The sequence below is a fragment of the Aythya marila genome (genome assembly GCF_965140915.1).
Source record: "Aythya marila genome assembly, chromosome: Z".
Lineage (NCBI taxonomy): Eukaryota > Metazoa > Chordata > Aves > Anseriformes > Anatidae > Aythya > Aythya marila.
In genome coordinates this window covers 40,968,003-40,987,642 of record NC_139080.1, presented here as the reverse complement: position 1 = coordinate 40,987,642, position 19,640 = coordinate 40,968,003, and the positions used below count along the sequence as shown (strand labels likewise).

The window sequence follows — 19,640 nt, the reverse complement described above, 5'->3', positions numbered from 1 at the left end:
TTCATTTTATTAAGCGCTGCTGGGAAACAGAAATGTAATCTCTTTAATTTATCATGCCAGTTGTCTTAACAGTGGTATGTTACTGCAATACTTACTATATATGGTTTTTCTAAGCTGTTCTCTTGTATTACTAATATTTGAAACAGCACGGATTGGAACTGGTGAATTTTAGTAGGTCCAGGGTAAGTTAAATAAATATAAAAATGAGAAACATCAGAATGTGTTTTTTTTTTGTTGTTGTTTTTTTTTCTTTTTTTCTTTTTTTTCTGTTCTTGTAAAAGCTTCAGTGCTCTTGAAAAAGAATATGGCATTATCAAATGAATGAATTCTGTCTTTTGACTACTTCTCTGTTTGATAATCTGGTAATTTATCACCAAGAGGGTGGTCAGGCACTGGGACAGGCTCCACAGATCAGTGGTCATGGTACCGAGTCTGATGGAGTTCAAGAAGCCTTTGGACAACGCCCTCAGACATGAAGTCTGATTTTTGGGTGGTCCTGTGTGGATCCAGTAATTGGACACAATGATCCTTATGAGTCCTTTCCAACTGAGAATATTCTGTGATTCTATGGTTTTGTCTCTACTTGTGATCTTTTATTTGCAACCAGGGTACACCTATGTCAAAAAATAAGTACTTTTGAAAGTTATTCGCAATTCACATAGGTTCAAATTGTAATTAACCAAAGAGTAGTTAGATGTCAACTTTAAATTTTCACATTTCCACTATTTTAACAACATATGATCAGCAAGTTCACACGCATCATCTCAAGGAGAATATATTGTAGAAATGCCAGTATTTTTCATTTCTGGATGAAAGAAAACAGTCTTTGTATGCAGCTTCAATCCTATTGCTTGTGGGGCTACCTAGACCTAGTAATGATGTAAAAACAACAGAAATGGAACTGAGGTTTATTCAAGTAAGCTCAGGAATTGCCTCGAGACAACTGTAATTTCAGAATCCTGTTAGCCACAAAGGAGTGTGATAAGCAACCCCTTATGTCAATTTTATTGGCATAGAACAACTAGCTGATTAAAAGAATAGAGAAATGGGGTGACAGTTAATCAGGTGTATCAAAGTCTGAATGAATGGTGGTAGGCTGTAGAAACCTATTTCATCTCTTGATACTCAGATTTCCGAGGTTATAGATAAGGAGGTACTGAATAATGATGTTTATAAAATTTGATGAATAAAATTTAAGCAATTAAATAATTATGTTTTTACTTGGACAGTTAATGTAGGCTGTATTTAGGAACATGAACGTTGACCTGGCTGTATTTTAAAAATGAGTTGAGGCTAAGACTAGGTAACTGGTTGACCATGATTTTCTTATATATTGTTGTAACAGAGAGAGACACTTCATCTTTGGTTGTACAGTCAGGGGAAGCCTGAAGAGCAAAGAGAAGGTATTACCTTGCTAAACAGTCATCTGAAGGCTCAGACTGCTGCTGACAACTTGGTTTTAGTTCTGCTGTTAACACAGAATTTCAAAAAAGATCTGAAAGATTTATCTAATGATATAAAACATACTAAAATATTAGTATTATATAATTATATAATATTAGTATAGTGATTGAGGAAATGCAATCAGTTCATCCTCCTAGAATAAAAGAACAAAATTTAATTGCTTTGACCTCACTAATGGCTTCTCTGTCATTCTAGCTATTCACATAAAGAAAGAATAACTTACATGAAGAAGCTACATGATTATTACTGCTCATGAGCATGAGCAGTGAAATGATTACTGTTCTTATCTAGGAGAGGAAGTCAGGCTTATGTAAATAAGCATGCTTTCAGATGAAGAAACCTGAGATGTGAACAAAGTGTGCTTTCAAGAAAAAAGCTGACCAAAACAAATTCCCCATCTATGTGCTTGTTGGTTTTTTTTTTGTGTGTGTGTGTGTGTGTGTGATTTTTTATTTTTTTTTTATAATGAGTGATGATTTTTAGGTTGGCTACAATGTGTTGATATGTTAAGAGCATAAACAGACCATGAGTCTTATCTTACTTAATCTTTCTGAGAAATTCTCCCCCTTCACACACACACACATACCCCCCCCAAAAAAAGGAATGAATTTTCTCAAGTGCATTTCTCACCCAATGTATCCCACACTGTGTAGGGATCTCCTAGGAACATCCTTCAACCATCTGCTTCAATATCATGTGGTCTAATCAGTTACTGGAGTTATTTTGTATATTTGCAACTTCAAAATACTACCAGGATTTTTTATAAGAGATATTTGGTTTGAGGATGTTGTAGCTGAGCACCAACACTGAACTTCTTTGAAAATATAGCTTCCAGTTACTCAGTGATGGTGCTAGTCCAGGCTCCTTTTCAAAGAAAATCTATTATACCAACTTTGCTATTGTTAGCTCATTGCCAATACTTATGCTAAATAAATATATGGGACAAAATATGAAAGAATTCAGAGTAGTTGGTCAGTCTTGTTCTTTGAAAGGCAAATGGAAAATTTACTTCCATGACTCTTTATGGCATCAGAAACATTACCCAAAATCATCAATATACGTGTGAGACAGTTCCATGCTAGGCAGCAGCTAAAAATACTGCGCACAAAGTGACTAATCACACAAGTGATTATAAATCTGTCTGCATGAAAGTATTTCCTCCCTTCCTTCCCCAGATAATACTTCTAATTTTCATTCAGCTTGTGAGTCAACTCCAGATCATTACTAGCAAAATTTCTTTGTAATTTTTTAGTTCAGAAGAAATTTCTGAGAAAACAGTTAACTTCAGGGAGACAGTAGCAGCAGCAGATGATCCTTTTGGTCCTTTGGCAAATGGAATCTAGGGCAAAGGGGGGTTAGAATGACAGAGGCTTCCAGAAGGCATTCACCAACCATCTTTGATTCCTTCTTGGAGAAGTGGTTGTGAATCTCAAAATTTTCAGGCTATGTGGATGCTTTTTAGTGATCTTGAGGACTGTATTTCTATTTAAATGATACATATTGCAGAAAATTAGGGAAATTAATTTTTCAAAGGAGCCTAGCAGCCCCTTCCCCCCCCCCCCCCCTTTTTTTTAAGAAACAGAAACTTATCCCTCTATTTGTGAGGTGTAAGCATGGAGAAAAATTACATGTGTGCTTAACATTGAACTTAGAACTTGATAGCACTGCTTTCACGTTGAAAGTGAAGCTTCTGCTCAATCTTTCAAACAAGGTTTCAGTGATCATTTACATTAGCAGGAAGCAATGTTCTACTTGCAAGTCTGCAGTCTTATTTTGCTTCTAGCAAGACCAAAGATTTTAACACTGCATACATTTTCTATGAAGATGAAAAAGAAATGTTAATGTGTATAAATCCCCACTTGCATAAATAGACCAGTAGAATTGGTTTATGGGAGGCATTTTAGTTCGTAATTAGAGGGGTTCTCTGTCTCTTTCTGGTCTCTTCATCCTGCAAAAGAAATAAATATTTATTTATTTATTATTATTTTTTTAATTTTAGTACTTTTATTCCATTCCCATATAGGCCTGATATTGAATGCTTTAATAAAAGTGACAACTCTCTCTCCTCCCCTTATTTTTTTAAACCTATTCTGGGTTTGTAAATGTGGGAAAGAATACAAATACACCTCACTCTTGCACTTGCACACAGTTCTCTAAAACTATTACTGATAGCAATGGGTAGTAAAGAAAACAAAACAAAACAAAAAAAAAGAAAAAAAAGAGGAAAACAAGAAACCATAAATGATAAAAAACACTGTTTCAAATGGAGATCATTAATTCAAGCTGTAATCCAAACATTTTTGCTGTGTGCCAAATAATAGTTTCTGTTCAGAGTGGAAACCAACTAAGAGAGAAAGAAAGGCTGACAGTTGATTATATCTAGGGATGTTACACTGACAGTTTTCACTTCTCTCTTCCCCCTGACAACTAGAAGTGCTGGAAATCTGAGTTTTGGAAGCTGCAAATATGTGTACTGGTATATTTATACAAGTATATGCTCACTTTCAGTTGGCTCCTGCAGGAATCAACCCTTTGGTGTTTGCCAAAGTTGCCTGATGTTTACATATAGATGGATGCTCAAACATAAAATTTAACAAAAGATAGGAAGATCAATTGCAAATTGTTTCATTTTGTGAAGAAGAAAACAAAGCCCTTGTGATTCTCTTCTCTCTCTCTCTCTCTCTTTTTTTAATTTATTATTATTATTATTATTATTATTTTAATTATTTTTAAATGGGTAATCCATTAAGTTTTATAAAAGACCTGACTGTGAGGTCTTGTTTTCAATCAAACCTTTGCTAAAAGTTGTGTTGCCAATTACAGTCTGGATGGTGATTTTTCCTGGTATTTTTACAGTTGTATTTCTTAGCCTTTCTTTGCTTACTGCTAGCTAGTATACTGTTTACTGTTGCTGCTATTATCATAGGTGAATTAATAATGATGGAAAAAAAAAAATAAAAACAAACAAAAAACCACCTTACTACAGACAATGGGTGCAGATTAAATAGGTTCAGGAAGCAATACTCAATAAAAGCTTATGGTAAGTGGTTTATGCACAACCAGGATGGTATTAATTCACTAGTTTAATGCTTTAATGTGCAAAAATTTATCTTCAACTTAATTTATTGTTCCTATCCAGATATCCAGACTATGACCAGGTACCCTTTCGTATCAATAGAACAATGCATTACTAAATCTGAATAATGAGAGATTGCAGAATAAGCAAAATTCGTTTATCTTTAGACTGCAGTGTCCAATTCTAAATATTTGAGTTATAAAATTTTCTTGCTCTTTTAATCTTTCTTAATTTTCTTCCAAAGTGTTCTTTCACTTGGAAATTGAAGCCAACCCAGCTTTAAAAATGCACTTAACTTTTGTCTCTTTCTTTGGTGGTTCTTACAATACTGCTACAACAGCAGTAGCGTATACATTTTATGTACCATTCAGCCAGTTGTCAGCTTCTCCTTAGTTTTAAAGGTAATTTGTTGATGTTCAGTTTCTCTTGTATCCAAAATATGCAAACAAAGCTGTCATAGGTGATTGTGAGCTAATTTTAGAAACATCCCTGTGTTCATCAGTAATTATTTTTAATAATAGAGATATGAAATAACATACCTCAAACAGGGGAGCTGTGTTTTGCACTACTTGTACAAAGCTACTTGTAGTTCAGCAAAACTTAATAAACAGTAGCCTTTCTGGTACTGAGAGATTGACTGCTTTAAGTGTTTGGGCTTGTCTTTGGTTCCATTTTAAAGAATGTTCAACACCAACGATCCAACAGAATTTGAAATTCAGATAACTTCTCAGTAAAACTTCAAATGTTATTTGTTAATCAACAGCTTCTACTAGAACTATATATAGCCTGGCAATAGAAGCTTCCTGTACCCATTGTGGTCAACTATAAAACCTCTTTTTTTTTTCTTTTCTTTTCTTTTCTGTTTTATGATTTCTCATTTTGTTCTTTAGAAACAAACAAACACACCCTATTCATTAAGTCAAATTAGATGTTGAACAAGGTAAAAAAAAAAAAAAAAAAAAAAAAAAAAGAAGATGAAAATGAATACAAACATGTTTCTAGTAAAACACAGTGACTCCAAAATACATTGTATTATTTTGCAAAAAAAAATGCAAAGTTTTTTGCAAAATTTACATCATACTGCAAAATTGTCCATTCAATTTATGGGCTTACACATAGCATGGAAAAGAAGCAAGTACATAATTGCATATTCCTATGTATTCTGTAAGGAGGGAAATCCATATTTCAGGGGCACTGTACAAGTGATTAGAGATATAATATATGCTATTTTCAGTGATACAAACTTCCTATTCATGTAATGTAACTTAAACACCTTAAAGTGCCTAAATAACTCTTGATAAAAACTGCCTTCAGATAGCACTATACACCCCTAAGTGGGTGTCCTTGTTACTTTCCAATACTGAATACTTGTTTTCTTTCCATTCCTATGTTCCTCTATTTTTTGTGAAGAAACAGCTATACGTCTTTCTATAGAAAATTTTGTAGCTTGTTTTGCCCAGCAAATGAGGAAGGATCCGGGGTGTGAAATTGAGGTCAGCATAAAACATAAATTCTTAGTAAAATAAGAGCTTCGTTATTTCTCTCAGCACTTGTTAAATAAATAATTCCTGTCTTCAACCACTGGATATTTGGGAAATGCTTTCAGTATTTATTGCTCCAAACCAGACCACTTTTCTTAGAAAGCATTCAAAGGGAATAATAATCTAGGTTATGGGTGAAGAAGCAAGTATATCTATATTTGGCCCTTACAATCACAAAATATTTTGTTGTCTTTTTTTTTTTTTTTTTTTTTTTTTTTTTCCCCCACAAGTCTGGAGATTTAGAGCCTCCAAAATAGAAGCTTTTCTGAAATAATCAGTTTTATGTGTTACATGTAACAACTCAAAATAAAATTTATTTATATATCTAAAAAATGGCAATTGCTACTTGTGGTATTACCTATTTCTTATCAGGCAAAGATTTGTTGCTTTATAATACTGTACCCATTTAGCTGGCACTTGTGCATGTTTCTTTGGCACTTCCACAAATGATGAGAAAACGACTTTTACCCAGTTAAATTACTGTGTGAAGTGAAAAAGGAACATGCAAGACCTCTCCAGATAATTTTGTTCCTCTCCAGTATACCTTTTTGAAGAACACAGATTAATATTTTAATGTTGATATTGTGCTTGTTATGCATTTTCTATTGGCCTTTCAATGCAGGATTAAGTTGGATTTCCAGTCAAAAGTAATTTGATAGATTTTTAAAAGACTAATAGATTTTTTGATATTCTAAACCGCTTAGACACAGGTTTTGAGTGGATTTGCCAGATAATTTTTCCACTTTGTTATGCACAGTGTCTCTCCATGATCATAATAAGTCTTGGTTTTTTTTGTTTAATGAAACAAGTATAGTCACCTACTTCTGTTGTATCCAATACTCCTTATCTTTTTTTTTTTTTTTCACCTGTATTCTTTTTCTCTGTCCATACCACACCATCTAGAAGCAGAGATCTGTTTAAAAAAAAATCAAAAAAAAAATCAGTTTGAAGTAAGGCAACTGCAGGATAGGGATTTTGAACATACACAATACTTTTTCTGTCACTTTTGCTGTTCCTTCTTACACCATGTTTAGAGAGAGCATAATGTGCTATTCGTATTTTAATTAAGGATGAATTCTGGAATGTATTTGTTGCTTGTATTTCATTAAAAAAAATAAAAATCCATGCCAATAACTGATATTGTTAACATGTGTTTGTGCTGTTTTGCATTTCCCCTCTTTGTTCCTTGATTTAGTCTGTAATGACTGTATATTTGTTTTGTTTTCTTTCCTTTTCTTCTCATGTTAGTAAGTCCTATCTTTCCTTTCTGAGAACCACCTACTGCTCATGCCGTGCAGCTTATTCTCACAATGTTTCTTGGGTTAGCTTCTTACTGGTAAGTGAGAATTCTATAAACTTCCACTCTAGCTTTGGAAGAAAATAAAACTATAATTCTAGCATACATCCAAGTTGCAGAGAAGGTTTTAAAATATGACCCTGTCTGCTTGTAACAATGAAGCTGCCTTCCTGGCAAAATCCCATTATAACGTTTCATATTTAAACTACTTCAGTGGTATGCTGTTGGCGATAACAGAAGATGCTTTTTAAAATGTAAACTTAGAAAGTGTGGACAACATTTAATAATTCTTTTTTGGAATTCCTGGTAGTGGAACTCAACAACAGAAAAATAAAAGTTTGGAATCTGGTACATAAAACAGTTTGGTATGCAGTGTTACTATCTGTGGCTTTCCCTAGCTTAAATAAGAGATAGGGAAGAAATTTTATTTCATTTTTAAAGAGAATGTAAGTTAAAATCTTGATGACAGCTAGGAATGTATTGGAAAAAGTGCTAAAAAAATGAATTTGCAGTAACCAACCTGTTATGTTCAAAATACAAAATAATTTATTTCAATACTAAATGCATTTTAGAACAATACTTTTTAAGAGCTCTAAAGGTATTAGCAAACATCAGGATGTAACCCACTGAGTATTAATAGAGAAAGATAAATTCTTTGATGTATTCTTCTATGTTCCTTAAAAGCAAGACATATGTTTTTCTTTGCAGTACCTCTAACAATTAACAGCAGAGAGCAATTAAAAATCATTTATTTCCACAGAGTAACACCTTGCCTGTATCTAAATGAGATAGGTGTGAAACAGAAGATGCCTTGCAGGAATTTGATGCCTGCTTGATGATTTTTTACACGTAGTTAGCCTCTGCTCTGTCCAGAAACAACAGTATCTATACTAAAAAAAAAAATATCTAGACACTTAGAAAAGTTACAACTGTTACAAATTGGTATTAAAATTTACTGAATTTTAGAATGGTAAGTTTAGAGTTCCTCCTGGCCTCAGTAAAAGTCCCCTTTCAATAAATAAATAAATAAATCACAACTGAGTGACGGTAAGTGAGATTAACTTGGTCAAGACATTCAGTAGCAGTCATTTGACTTCAAAAGTTCAATACATTCAAAGACTGAAACTTTTCTTTCTCCTAGATTCCTTGTTGATGCTTAGTCTCATCAATGGAAATGTTTATTATAAAGACAGGGGAGAGTGCATTCTGCATGCTGACAGTTAGCAATACTCTTTCACAATAGTGTAATTGTTTAATTAATTAGGAGAGTGCTCAGATGATCAGAGAAGTGGAAGTGGATAAAGTGACAGCGTTGGAAATAAAGCAAGTTGAAGCAATCAAGAATCTCTGGAAGGACCCAGGAATTCAAGAGTGTTATGACCGACGGAGGGAGTACCAGCTCTCAGACTCTGCTAAATAGTAAGTACACTACCTAATGACAATTAGACTTAATGTAGTTAATAAAGAGAGAGGTTTACTCTGATTTTATTATCTCTGTGTCTCTGCTGGCCTGTGATAAACAGAAGATTTTAAGCAGAAGTGATGAAACAAACTAATCTGAGGTTTTCTGAGAATGCCAGAACTATTATCCCTCCCAATTCTGAGGTCAGTGCAGCTGGTACATAACTGAGTTTCCCATGGGAGAAATCACGAAAAACAGCTGTACTAAATACATTGACAACAAGCGGGCAGGTCAGAAAGCTCATAATTACACGAAAAGTATTAGGGTATAAATAAGAATGAGAATTTTATAAATAAAAACTTCTCCCCTATTTTTTCCTGGAATTATGAAAAATTATTGCTTTAAGAAAACAGAAAAAATAAATGTATGTTTCTGCAAGGTTGAAAAGCAGCAAAGTTATATTTCAGCAAGGAACATTCATATGGGGCATTTACGGTAAACTTTGATTCAAAATGGTTACACTTGGGCAATCTGCTCTCGTGTGTTAAACCTTATTCCTAACAGATGTCTGTCTGCTTTGTTTTTAAATAATTAGAGAAGGGTGCTACTTGGCAGTCTGTCTATTCTAGCCTCATTTTCTAAGAAATTAATCAAAATTGAAAACTAGTTTTACTTTAAATTTCATTAAATCTTTATTTTACTGTTAATTGCAGTTAAGATCTCAATTAAGCATCTCAATAGCATTTTGTTACTTTGCTGGACACTTTTCTCATTCTAAAGAGAAAACTTAGAAAAGTACTAACATTTCTTTAGTGTGAGCATTTTTTATTTTGGTGCTCAAACGTGAGAGATGACTGGGCAGCAAGAAGAGAGTACACTGACATTTGCCTTCTGTCACCAAAGAGAAAGAGGGAGAGTTAGTGCTCACATAAAGGAAGGTTTGTGCTACAAACACGTGGAATGATTTGGAATACAATTTACAGTTTTTATAGGCCATGGTAGCATTCAGGATGATCTAATGTTGCTTTCTAGTGGTGGGAAGATAGATTGCAGACAGGGATACCAGGCATCAGTTCTTTGTGTCTGACTTGCTCACATGCCACTCATTTATTTAGGCACAGGAATGTCTTCCTAGAATTTAATTCCAGCTGTGTGTGAAAAGCACAAGAGCCTTGTGAAAGTAGGGAGGGCAATTACGACCCCAGCAGAAGAGAAACTAAATGCATCAACTTTTACATTAAAATATGTAAGATGGAAGCATTCATGTTTGCAGTGCTTTTCATTAATTATTCTTCTGAATTTTGTCCAGCACACTTTCACATTCACGTGAAATATTAGCATCACAGATAAAATGCTAGGGGATAGGAGGAATGTTGTTTAGCATTATAGCTAGGATTGATATATGTGTTCAAATCTTAATGATCATATTTACTTTGAGGTAGAAACAAAGATTATACAAATAAAGTTAATCATTTTGGGTATAGGCCAATTGTCCATAGAATATTCAAGCATTCTCTCTTTTAACTAGTATTATTCTGTCTGAAACATACACGCAAGAGTCAGGTAAGTAAAGGTTTGTGTTTTATGCCAGCAACAATTGCTCTTATGCCACACACCAGTGAATTTTTGTTCAGCTGCATTTGTGGCAACATTTCTTTGATCACTGATCAGTCTGGTTTTGCATCTTTATGATTAATTTATAGAAGTGCATTAATCTTGTTTATGTTGTATACCTAACTTTTCAGTTATTTTACTGACATCGATCGTATCGCTATGCCCTCATTTGTGCCAACTCAGCAAGATATTCTTAGAGTCAGAGTGCCAACTACAGGAATTATTGAGTATCCTTTTGATTTAGAAAATATTATATTTAGGTAAGACTGTCTGTCAAATGATTCGGTATACAATTATGAAAGTAGTTGCTGAAACTTTACTTCCAAGGTCTTTTAAGCTTTTGTATTCAATTGGTGTTGTATTTTCAGCACTTGATCCAAATCACTATGTATTTTGAACTATTACTTTAATCAAAAAGTCTGGAATGAGGGGGGTGGTACTTGTAATAAGATATGAGTGTAATTCATACCTGAATGTATTTAATTTTGATCATTGAATAGAGATGTGACTACACTGTTTTTGGGGGGAGCAAGAGGGATTTTGGAGTGTATGTGGATACAAAATGGACCATGTTTTGGTATTTTTATTGAAATTTATTTAAACCTATTTAATTTTCTACCAACACAGAATAAAACAGGATTGTGTTTGTATTGTGCCTCACATGGCATGTATGCTTTATGTACTTACAGTGAAGTGCAGTGAAATTTGTGGCACTTCAGCAAGAATTTAAATATTAAACAGAACAAATAATGTTAAGATAGACCTTCATGGTTCAAGCATAACTTAGGTAGGTGCGCTATTATAAGGTCTTTAGATATATTTAAAGTATGTTATGGAAACGACTAAAATGTTGACTGTATTTTTCTTTAACAGGATGGTGGATGTAGGTGGCCAAAGGTCAGAAAGAAGGAAGTGGATTCATTGTTTTGAAAGTGTTACTTCCATCATTTTCTTAGTTGCATTAAGTGAATACGATCAAGTCTTGGCAGAATGTGACAATGAGGTAAGGAGTGGGGATATCTAAATTATGTACAGAAAAAGGTGTGTGCCTTTGTAAGAAAGACAGCATTTACATGTCTTTCATAAAAGCATTTGAAAATATTAGAACTACATTTGTGACTGCTCGATCAGCTTCCTGGGTTGTATTAAATTAACAGCCTACCTGAAAAAAAGAGGAAACTAATTTAAAACCATGATTTAAACCATGCCTCAGGATGTATAAAAATATTAACAATATCTCTGAACAAGTAAAACTACCTCAATCATCTGTAATTAGCTGTGGGTTTTATTTATTTAAGACCCTGACACTTCAGAATTAACCTGTACCCAAATTACGGAGAATAGAGACAAAGTAATTTGAAATTTACCTCCTTGCTAAGGTTAAGGAATGTTAGTTGGGTTCTTCTGTCTGTTGTAGAATGCCATCATCATCATCATCAGTGGCCAGATGTGGCAGAAAAGGATGCAAAAAAAGAAAATACTAGACAATTTGGGAGAAAAGCACATAGATGGAATTGCATTATTTTTGATAATAGTTGCTTTCCATCTTGAAAGTTAGAGGATTACTTAAAATGTTGTCCAGATACTCTTAATACCATTTGATCTCTAAAGTGCCAAAGCCCTTATCAGATAGTTTTCTGAAGATTTGTTCGAACTGTGAAAAGCAAACCTAACTTCACTTGCTGCAGTGTCACAACATGTATTGTAGTTTAGAATGAGTCTTCAAAGTTTTCTGTCATCTTTTGATGAACGAACATAGGTAACTGTAAGTAATATTTTTACTTCTACTGTCTCAGATATTCTGTTATGTTCATTTTGGACATTAGTCTATGTGGTAAATACAGGTAAATGCTTATAGGTAAATATTTCCATCACAAATTTATGTTCAGAAATGTCAACCAGCAATCTCCAATTGTGTTGTTCTTGATATCTTTCTTGAAATGAACAACATGACCAGACTTTATTACTAATATAGAGGAATACCTATGCTCTTGTTCTTTAGCTATGTTACAATGCAGAATCAAATGATATCCTGAGTGGGAAGGTACCCACAATGATCATCGAGTCCAACTCCTGGTTCCACACAAAACCACAAAAAAATCAGACCATGTGTCTGAGAGCGTTGCCCAAACACTTCTTGAACTCTGGCAGGCTCAGTGCCATGACCTCTGCCCTGAGGAGCCTGTCCCAGTGCCCGACCACCCTCTGGGTGCAGAACCTTTTCCTGATACCCAGTCCGAACATCCCCTTGTCAGCTCCATGACAACCCCATGCCATTTCCTCCCCTCTGCGTCCTGTCACTGTCCCCAGAGAGAAACCATCAAGATCACAGATCAGATACAGTCTGCTTCAATACTCACTTGTAAAGTCATGAAAGGCTTTCATTTAGCAGTTCATAACTGCTCACCAATTCACACAAAAAATCAAAAAAAAAAATAAAAATCAAGGCTTACCTTGATTTCATGCTCTTCATAGGTGGGGATCCAAAACCCAGTAAACAAATAGTAAATATAATAAATAATAAACCAGTGAATTGCAGTTGCACTTTATAAAGGCTGTATATACACAGACACACATATATACTGTAAAATAGCTTTAAAAAGCAAAACACCTTTATGATCTCTGGCTGATGTGATTTGTATATGCTACTCTTCAGAGAGTGTAACTTCAAATTCATTTTTGTTCCTACAGAATCGAATGGAAGAAAGCAAGGCCTTATTTAAAACTATCATTACATATCCCTGGTTTCTGAATTCTTCAGTGATTTTATTTTTAAATAAAAAAGATCTTCTAGAAGAGAAAATCATGTATTCTGATCTAATTAGTTACTTTCCAGAATACACGGGTAAGCATTTATTCCAGACTATGTTCACAAACATAAAAGCATAAGCACAAACATAAAATTAAATCATCTTTTCCTCATTAAAAGTAGCAGGGAAAATGGAATTATGCAGTATACTTCATATCTTTGTTTTTCTACCCTATCATTTCGAATACAATCTTAAATTACTCAGTTTTACAGTTGCTTTTTAATTTTTGTTGTGTTAACTGAACCACTGCTGATGGGTTCTTAAGACATTTCTTGCAGCCATTCCATTACCATTTGTATGGCACTGTCATTATTAAGTTATCAGATGCACCTTTTCCACCTATATTCAATTTCAAGAGAAAAGATATGGGGGGAACCTGGGTAATAGGGTTATTAATCCAACTCTTTATATAGTAAAAATCCACAGTATAATTTTACATTTATTATAACTAAAGTTCAAAGTTAAAAAACAGTCTGAATAACTTTCCTTAACAAACATTACTGATAATTAAAGTACCCAAAAGAATGAAGAAAATAACCACAGATATACTCCATAATTTAATACAGTATTATATTCTACAAGACATCCTTCAACTAATTCAGAAAGGAGTGGCAATGATTTCACAGCTACAGAGGAAGCGCAGATCCCATCCTTGGCTAAAGAGAGACCTGTTTACTACATGTGTTTTATAAAATTTCTCTCATGGTTTTTAGGAAAATACAACAGTGTAGCAAACTATTAAAATGGGCTGGGTAATTTCAGTTGCGTAGGGTATTACAATAAATTTCTTTGAACTGTAATATTTACTTTTTGAATAAGAAAATTCCAAAAAGGGGATTATGCCTTTATAGCATTTACAGCATATTTAAACATGAAGTTAGGCTGTTCATATACTGTCATATTTCTTTCCTGACCTACATAGTTTTCAACTGTTTAAAAGCACCAATTGTGTTTCTGACTAGGACCTAAACAAGATGTCAAAGCTGCCAGAGACTTCATTTTGAAGCTGTATCAGGATCAGAACCCTGACAAGGAGAAAGTAATTTACTCCCACTTCACTTGTGCCACAGACACAGAAAATATTCGTTTTGTCTTTGCTGCTGTCAAGGACACGATCCTGCAACTCAACCTGAGGGAGTTCAATCTGGTTTAAATTAAAAACGTGCTTGTATGAGTGTGATTTACTCATAGCACAGCCTGTACTGATTTAAAAAAAAAAAAAGAAAAAAAAAAAAAAAAGTGTCTTTTAAATACCATTTACAGAAATGAGAAGAGGGTTTTTATATTTACTGAAGTATGGATTAGAAGAACTTTAAGGACTGAGTTTCAACATTTACTTCATAAACTATACATTTAAAAATCTCTTTTCATATTTTCCATACTAGCTCTGCCTGTGAGTTAATTTGTGACAGCTGTGGGAATTAAGAACATTTACAAGAATGTTTGTAACTACATTACTGCCCAGGTGGTATTTTCCTAACTTTTTTTTTTTTTTTTTTAAACTTACCATTTTCAATCATATACAAAACTTCAAATCAGTGATGCCTTCAGTGATGCCTTAAAAATGACAAGTTAGTGTTGTTTTAAAGTGTTAGATATGTTAGATATTTTTTAATTCTTGTTCTGAACGCAACGTGGCATGTTCTAGGAAGCATTACAAAAGATTAATTATTGTGGATTTTTTCATATTGTGGATTTTTTCATATTACTGCATTTCTGTTCAAATGTTTAACAATAATAGTATACCATTCACAGTATAAGAATGACAGACTTGGATCTGGCAGGTAAGCCATGGAGTTTGCTCTTTTCTTATGAGAAAAAGTTTTCTTAAGCAGCAAGACATTTAGTAAATGTTCTCAGGATTCACTGCCACAGGAACTGGAAGGTTATCCACACAGCTGCCTGTGGATAATCTAGTCCTTAAATTCCTCCAAGTCAGTAAAGTAACTTGCATTATTAACTTGCTTTTTACACTTTTCATTTTCCCATTATTGAGTTCCACACGTAGTTTTGCATGGATTAGAAACCAGTAAAACCTCTCCTCCAAAAGACTTCCAGCCATTACATGATCTCCGCACTGTCCATCTACAAACTTCTCCAGTTATGATGCCAGGATCATTAATACTCAGTCAATTCTTATTCATCTGATTAAAAATTCTCAGACCAGCAGTGTCTGAAGACGTTAGGCAGACCAACCCCAGCAAAGGGGGTTTTTGAAAACCCTTTTTACCCATTGCAAAACCTCATGGTAGTAATTGGCATTTAATTCACTGACCTAGTAACACCAATAAAGGGATTGTTTTAGTTGAACTGCTTGTTACTAGCATTAATTCAGCTCCAAAGACATGCCAAGGTTCTCTTGTATATAAATGAATGACAATACCATTTTTCCAAGCAGTATTATAGCAACGGTTCTTAATATCAACAAGAAATAGTGATTTCCATACATCACAGAAAGATTAAAAATTATTTGATTTGCAACATAACATTTCTGTGTATTGAGCTGGATTAATAGCGCTCACAGCTCACTCCTGTGAAAAGCACACCCTGACCTTTCACTGTCCATAAAAGATGTTTACTGATTCACAAATTCAACAGCACAGGTACCTTTTGCCTAACAGTACAGATAAAGTATGTCCAGAGCTCTTTTTGGTTCCTAATGAGAAAACAGCCTGTAACATTTAATTCATTTTTTCTTTATTTAGCGTTGGAACAAGCTGCAGAAGACTGTTCTTAATGTTTTACAGTTTTGCCCATACTGCTATATGGCAATAATCAGCACTGAGGGAACAGTGCAGAAATGAGGTGCTGCAGGGTACAGTATTACTAGTCAAACTAGAAAAGACCAAGAAGGAGCAACAGAAAGTCCAGCATACAGCAGCAAGACTCTGCACTTATCTTCTGCATTCCCAACAGGTTATCTCTACCCTCTCCCAAAAATATTAACATTACAATTCTTCCAATTGTAATTTCCAATTTCAATTCTCTGCTAAACACTCTTGCTCAAAGAAAACAAAACAAAACAACAAAAAGTTACTTCAGAACTTCCAACTACAAAGAAACAGAAATATGAACTTTTTCTAGGGAAGCAGAGTTGATGAAGGAAAGCATAAAGTACCCAAGTGCTTGAATTTCTTGATCCAATTTTGAGCTCTGTAGGAACTCCTGGAAAAACTTCATATCTGAGTAAAGATTTTCTGGCTATTTGAAGAGTACCTTCATGCCAGGAATCTGGGAGTCAGGCTTTTCTGGAGAACAAGCACTGCAGATGGTGAGACAGTTACCATTCTACAGGACCCATCAGTATAAGCTTTTCTGTAATACCTCACAATCAACACTTTAAAACATTTGTAAAGTCACTTTCCAAGACACACTTCTGCACATAATTCTCTACATGTTTGATACACAAACTGAAAATCCATAAAGATTAAAAAAAAAAAAAAAAGAGATCCAACAAAATGAAAATTGAGTTGTTCTCACTTTTTGCCTATTAGTGTCCTAGCTTGCCATACTTATTCCAGTAGTCACATTTGCTTCAACCATTGATATATTGCTCAGGGGATGATGAGTTAACAAGAATGAATGGCAATGGACATTCCTTTACTCCTTGTAGGAGAAGACTTAACAGGGAATTCACTGCTCCTTGAAAGTATTACAGGAATATTTTGAATTATTGTTCCAGATTTGCCCTGGAAAAAATAAAAACCTCTTTATAAAAATCCTGTATCTGCTCTAAATGGGAATTTAGATACTCACATCCTACCCACTGTCACATAAGCAAAAATCATGACTCTAGATGATGAGCTCCTAGATGATGCATATATATACTGACCATAAAATTCTGAAGTAAGACACTGGTAATAACAGTCAAATCTTAAATGGGCAATAGATTTATAGGCAGGAAAACCTAAGCATAAGACATTCAAGAATAGCATAAACAAAATATGTCAATTTGCATTTCAAGATAAGATGATGATTAATGCAAGTTTTCTGAATGAAGACAAAAGTATTCTTTGCAAAATTTTGACATGCTTCACGAGACAAGCATAATACACATAAAAATCAAGTCAGAAACAGACTTTGCATTGCATCAGAAAAAATCGCAAATACATGGTGCATATTAGCAGTATTTTTCAACAACAGTTCCTACATGTAACAAACAGGTTCTTCTAAAATGCATGGACCCAATGCTTTAAGTAAAAGTAAAAAAACAAAAACAAACAAAAAGAAAAACACAAGCTTTTCCACTGTTTTGAACTAATTTCAGAAATAATATGCACGCTACAGTAAGATGGACAGCTCCATCACCCTGACCGTTTTTAGTAACTTTAAACTAAAAGCTTTTTAGTAAAATCAAACCTTAAACCCATCCTCTGTAGTTTTAGATTAACTGATCAACATTAAAAGGGTAATTAATTGTTAGAGACTTGACACACACACATCCTTAGCTCCTGAGAGGTGAATGTTTCATTGATACTGGACACAATGATACTCTTTCAGTTTTTGCTGCACTTTCAGTAAGGATTAGTCACTACAGAATCGACAGAGCAGGATCATAGAATGGTCTGGGTTGGACAGGACCTTAAAGATCACCTCATTCCAACTCACTGTCAGGTGGCAGGGACACCTCCCACCAGACCAGGTTGCCCAAAGCCCCATCCAGCCTGGCCTTGAACACTTCCGAGGATGGGGTATCCACAGCTTCTCTGGGCAACTGATGCCAGGGCCTCACCACCCTTTGAGTAAAGAATTTCCTCCTCATATCTAATCTAGATCTAACCTCTTTTAGTATAAAGCCATTCCCCCTTGTCCTGTCACTACACACCCTGCCAGAGTCCCTCACCTGCTTTCCCTTAGGCTTCCTTTACATATTGGAAGGATGCTATAAGGTCTCCCCAGAGCCTTCTTTTCTCCAGGCTGAACAATCCCAACTCCCTCAGCCTGTTTTTACAACAGATACTCCAGCCCTCTGATCATCCTCATGGATCTCCTCATGTCTTAACAGCTTCATGTCCTCACACAGTCTTAACAGGTTTATGTCCTCCTTGTGTTGGGAGCCCCATAGCTGAATGCAGTGCTCCAGGTGGGGTCTCATTAGTGCAGAGCAGAGGGAAATCATCACCTCCATTGACCTGCTGGCTACGCTTCCTTTGTTGCAGCCTAGGATATGGCTGGCTTTCTGGGCTGCAATTCCTCATTGTTGGCTCATGTTGACCTTCTCATCAACCAACATCCCCAGGTCCTTCTCTCCAGGGCTGCTCTCAATCAATTCTCTGCCCAGCCTGTATTTGTGCTGGGCATTGCCCCAGCCCAGATGCAGACCTTGCGCTTGGCCTTACTGAACCTCATGAGGTTCACATAGGCCCACCTCTCAAGCCTGTCCAGGTCCCCTCCCTCCAGTGCATCAACCGCACCACTCAGATTGGTGTCATTGGCAAACTTGCTGAGGGTGTGCTGGATCTCACTGTCCATGTCACCAACAAAGATGTTAAACAACTCTGGTCTCAATACCAACCCCTGAGGAACACCACTCATCCCTGGTCTCCATGTGGATATCAAGCTGTTGACCACAACTCTTTGAGTATAACCACCCAGCCAATTCCTTACCCACCAAGTGGTCCATCCATCAAATACTTGTGTCCCCAGTTTAGAGACAAGGATATCATGAGGGACAGTGCCAAATGCTTTGTGCAAGTCCAGGTAGATGTCAGTTGCTCTTCCCCTCTGCACCAATGCTGTAACCCTATTGTAGAAGGAGACTTTAATCTTAGGAAAAAAAAAAAAAAAAAAAAAAAAAAAGTATGGTAGAATTGTATGACTTGCTGAAGAAATGCTGCAGACTCTTGCCTTGTACAATACTTACATGGCTCCAAGCAATGCAATCTTTAGATTGCTCTTTTCTGGAATTCAGATGTGAAAAGCTCAAGAAGGGTAAGAAAAATCTGAATAGCTTCCAGAATAATCTAATTCTTGAGGCTAATACAAGATCAGGAAATACATACAAATCAGATATAATATAAATTTAAACATAGTATGGAAATATTTACAAACAAGCCACAAGACTGAACAATCCTATTAACGTATGGGACATTTATTGAAACTGTTTTACATCACCAGAATAATTAGAAAACTGAGGGTTTGAACTTGATATTCAGGACTGTGCTGTGTTAAATTTTAACTACCATTACATAGCAGTAGTATTCTTGTGTTGACTAGTTTATGGTATTTAATGTTATTTGCAGATACATTTACTAAAAATAACTCAAAAGGAACAAAGTATCTTAGTGATTTTTGATATGTGAGTGTATTTTTTGAAATGGTACAGATAAGAAATAGTTAATGGCATGTGAACATAATTTTTTGGAAAAAAAAAAAAAAAGATGACTTCATAAGAAGCTGGTGATTTGGCAATGCCACCTATGTTTTTTCAATGTAT

The 19,640-nt window shown here is 34.9% G+C and overlaps 1 protein-coding gene across 6 annotated transcripts in view; it reads left to right on the top strand.

Annotated features, from left to right (window-relative positions):
• LOC309890062 (guanine nucleotide-binding protein subunit alpha-14) overlaps positions 1 to 18,967 on the top strand; it is a 79,579-nt gene extending 60,612 nt beyond the window's left edge. Inside the window, exons 7-12 of one of the 6 annotated variants that reach the window (XM_082783485.1) lie at positions 7,330 to 7,417; positions 8,643 to 8,797; positions 10,526 to 10,654; positions 11,268 to 11,397; positions 13,086 to 13,239; positions 14,167 to 18,967. In XM_082783485.1, the coding sequence (XP_082639611.1) occupies positions 7,330 to 7,417; positions 8,643 to 8,797; positions 10,526 to 10,654; positions 11,268 to 11,397; positions 13,086 to 13,239; positions 14,167 to 14,357 (847 nt within the window). In that variant the 3' untranslated portion in view covers positions 14,358 to 18,967. The remainder of the gene's footprint in view (positions 1 to 7,329; positions 7,418 to 8,642; positions 8,798 to 10,525; positions 10,655 to 11,267; positions 11,398 to 13,085; positions 13,240 to 14,166) is intronic. The other 5 variants (XM_082783486.1, XM_082783487.1, XM_082783489.1 and 2 more) reach the window with 5 other exon arrangements.
• The last annotated feature ends 673 nt before the right edge of the window (positions 18,968 to 19,640 follow it).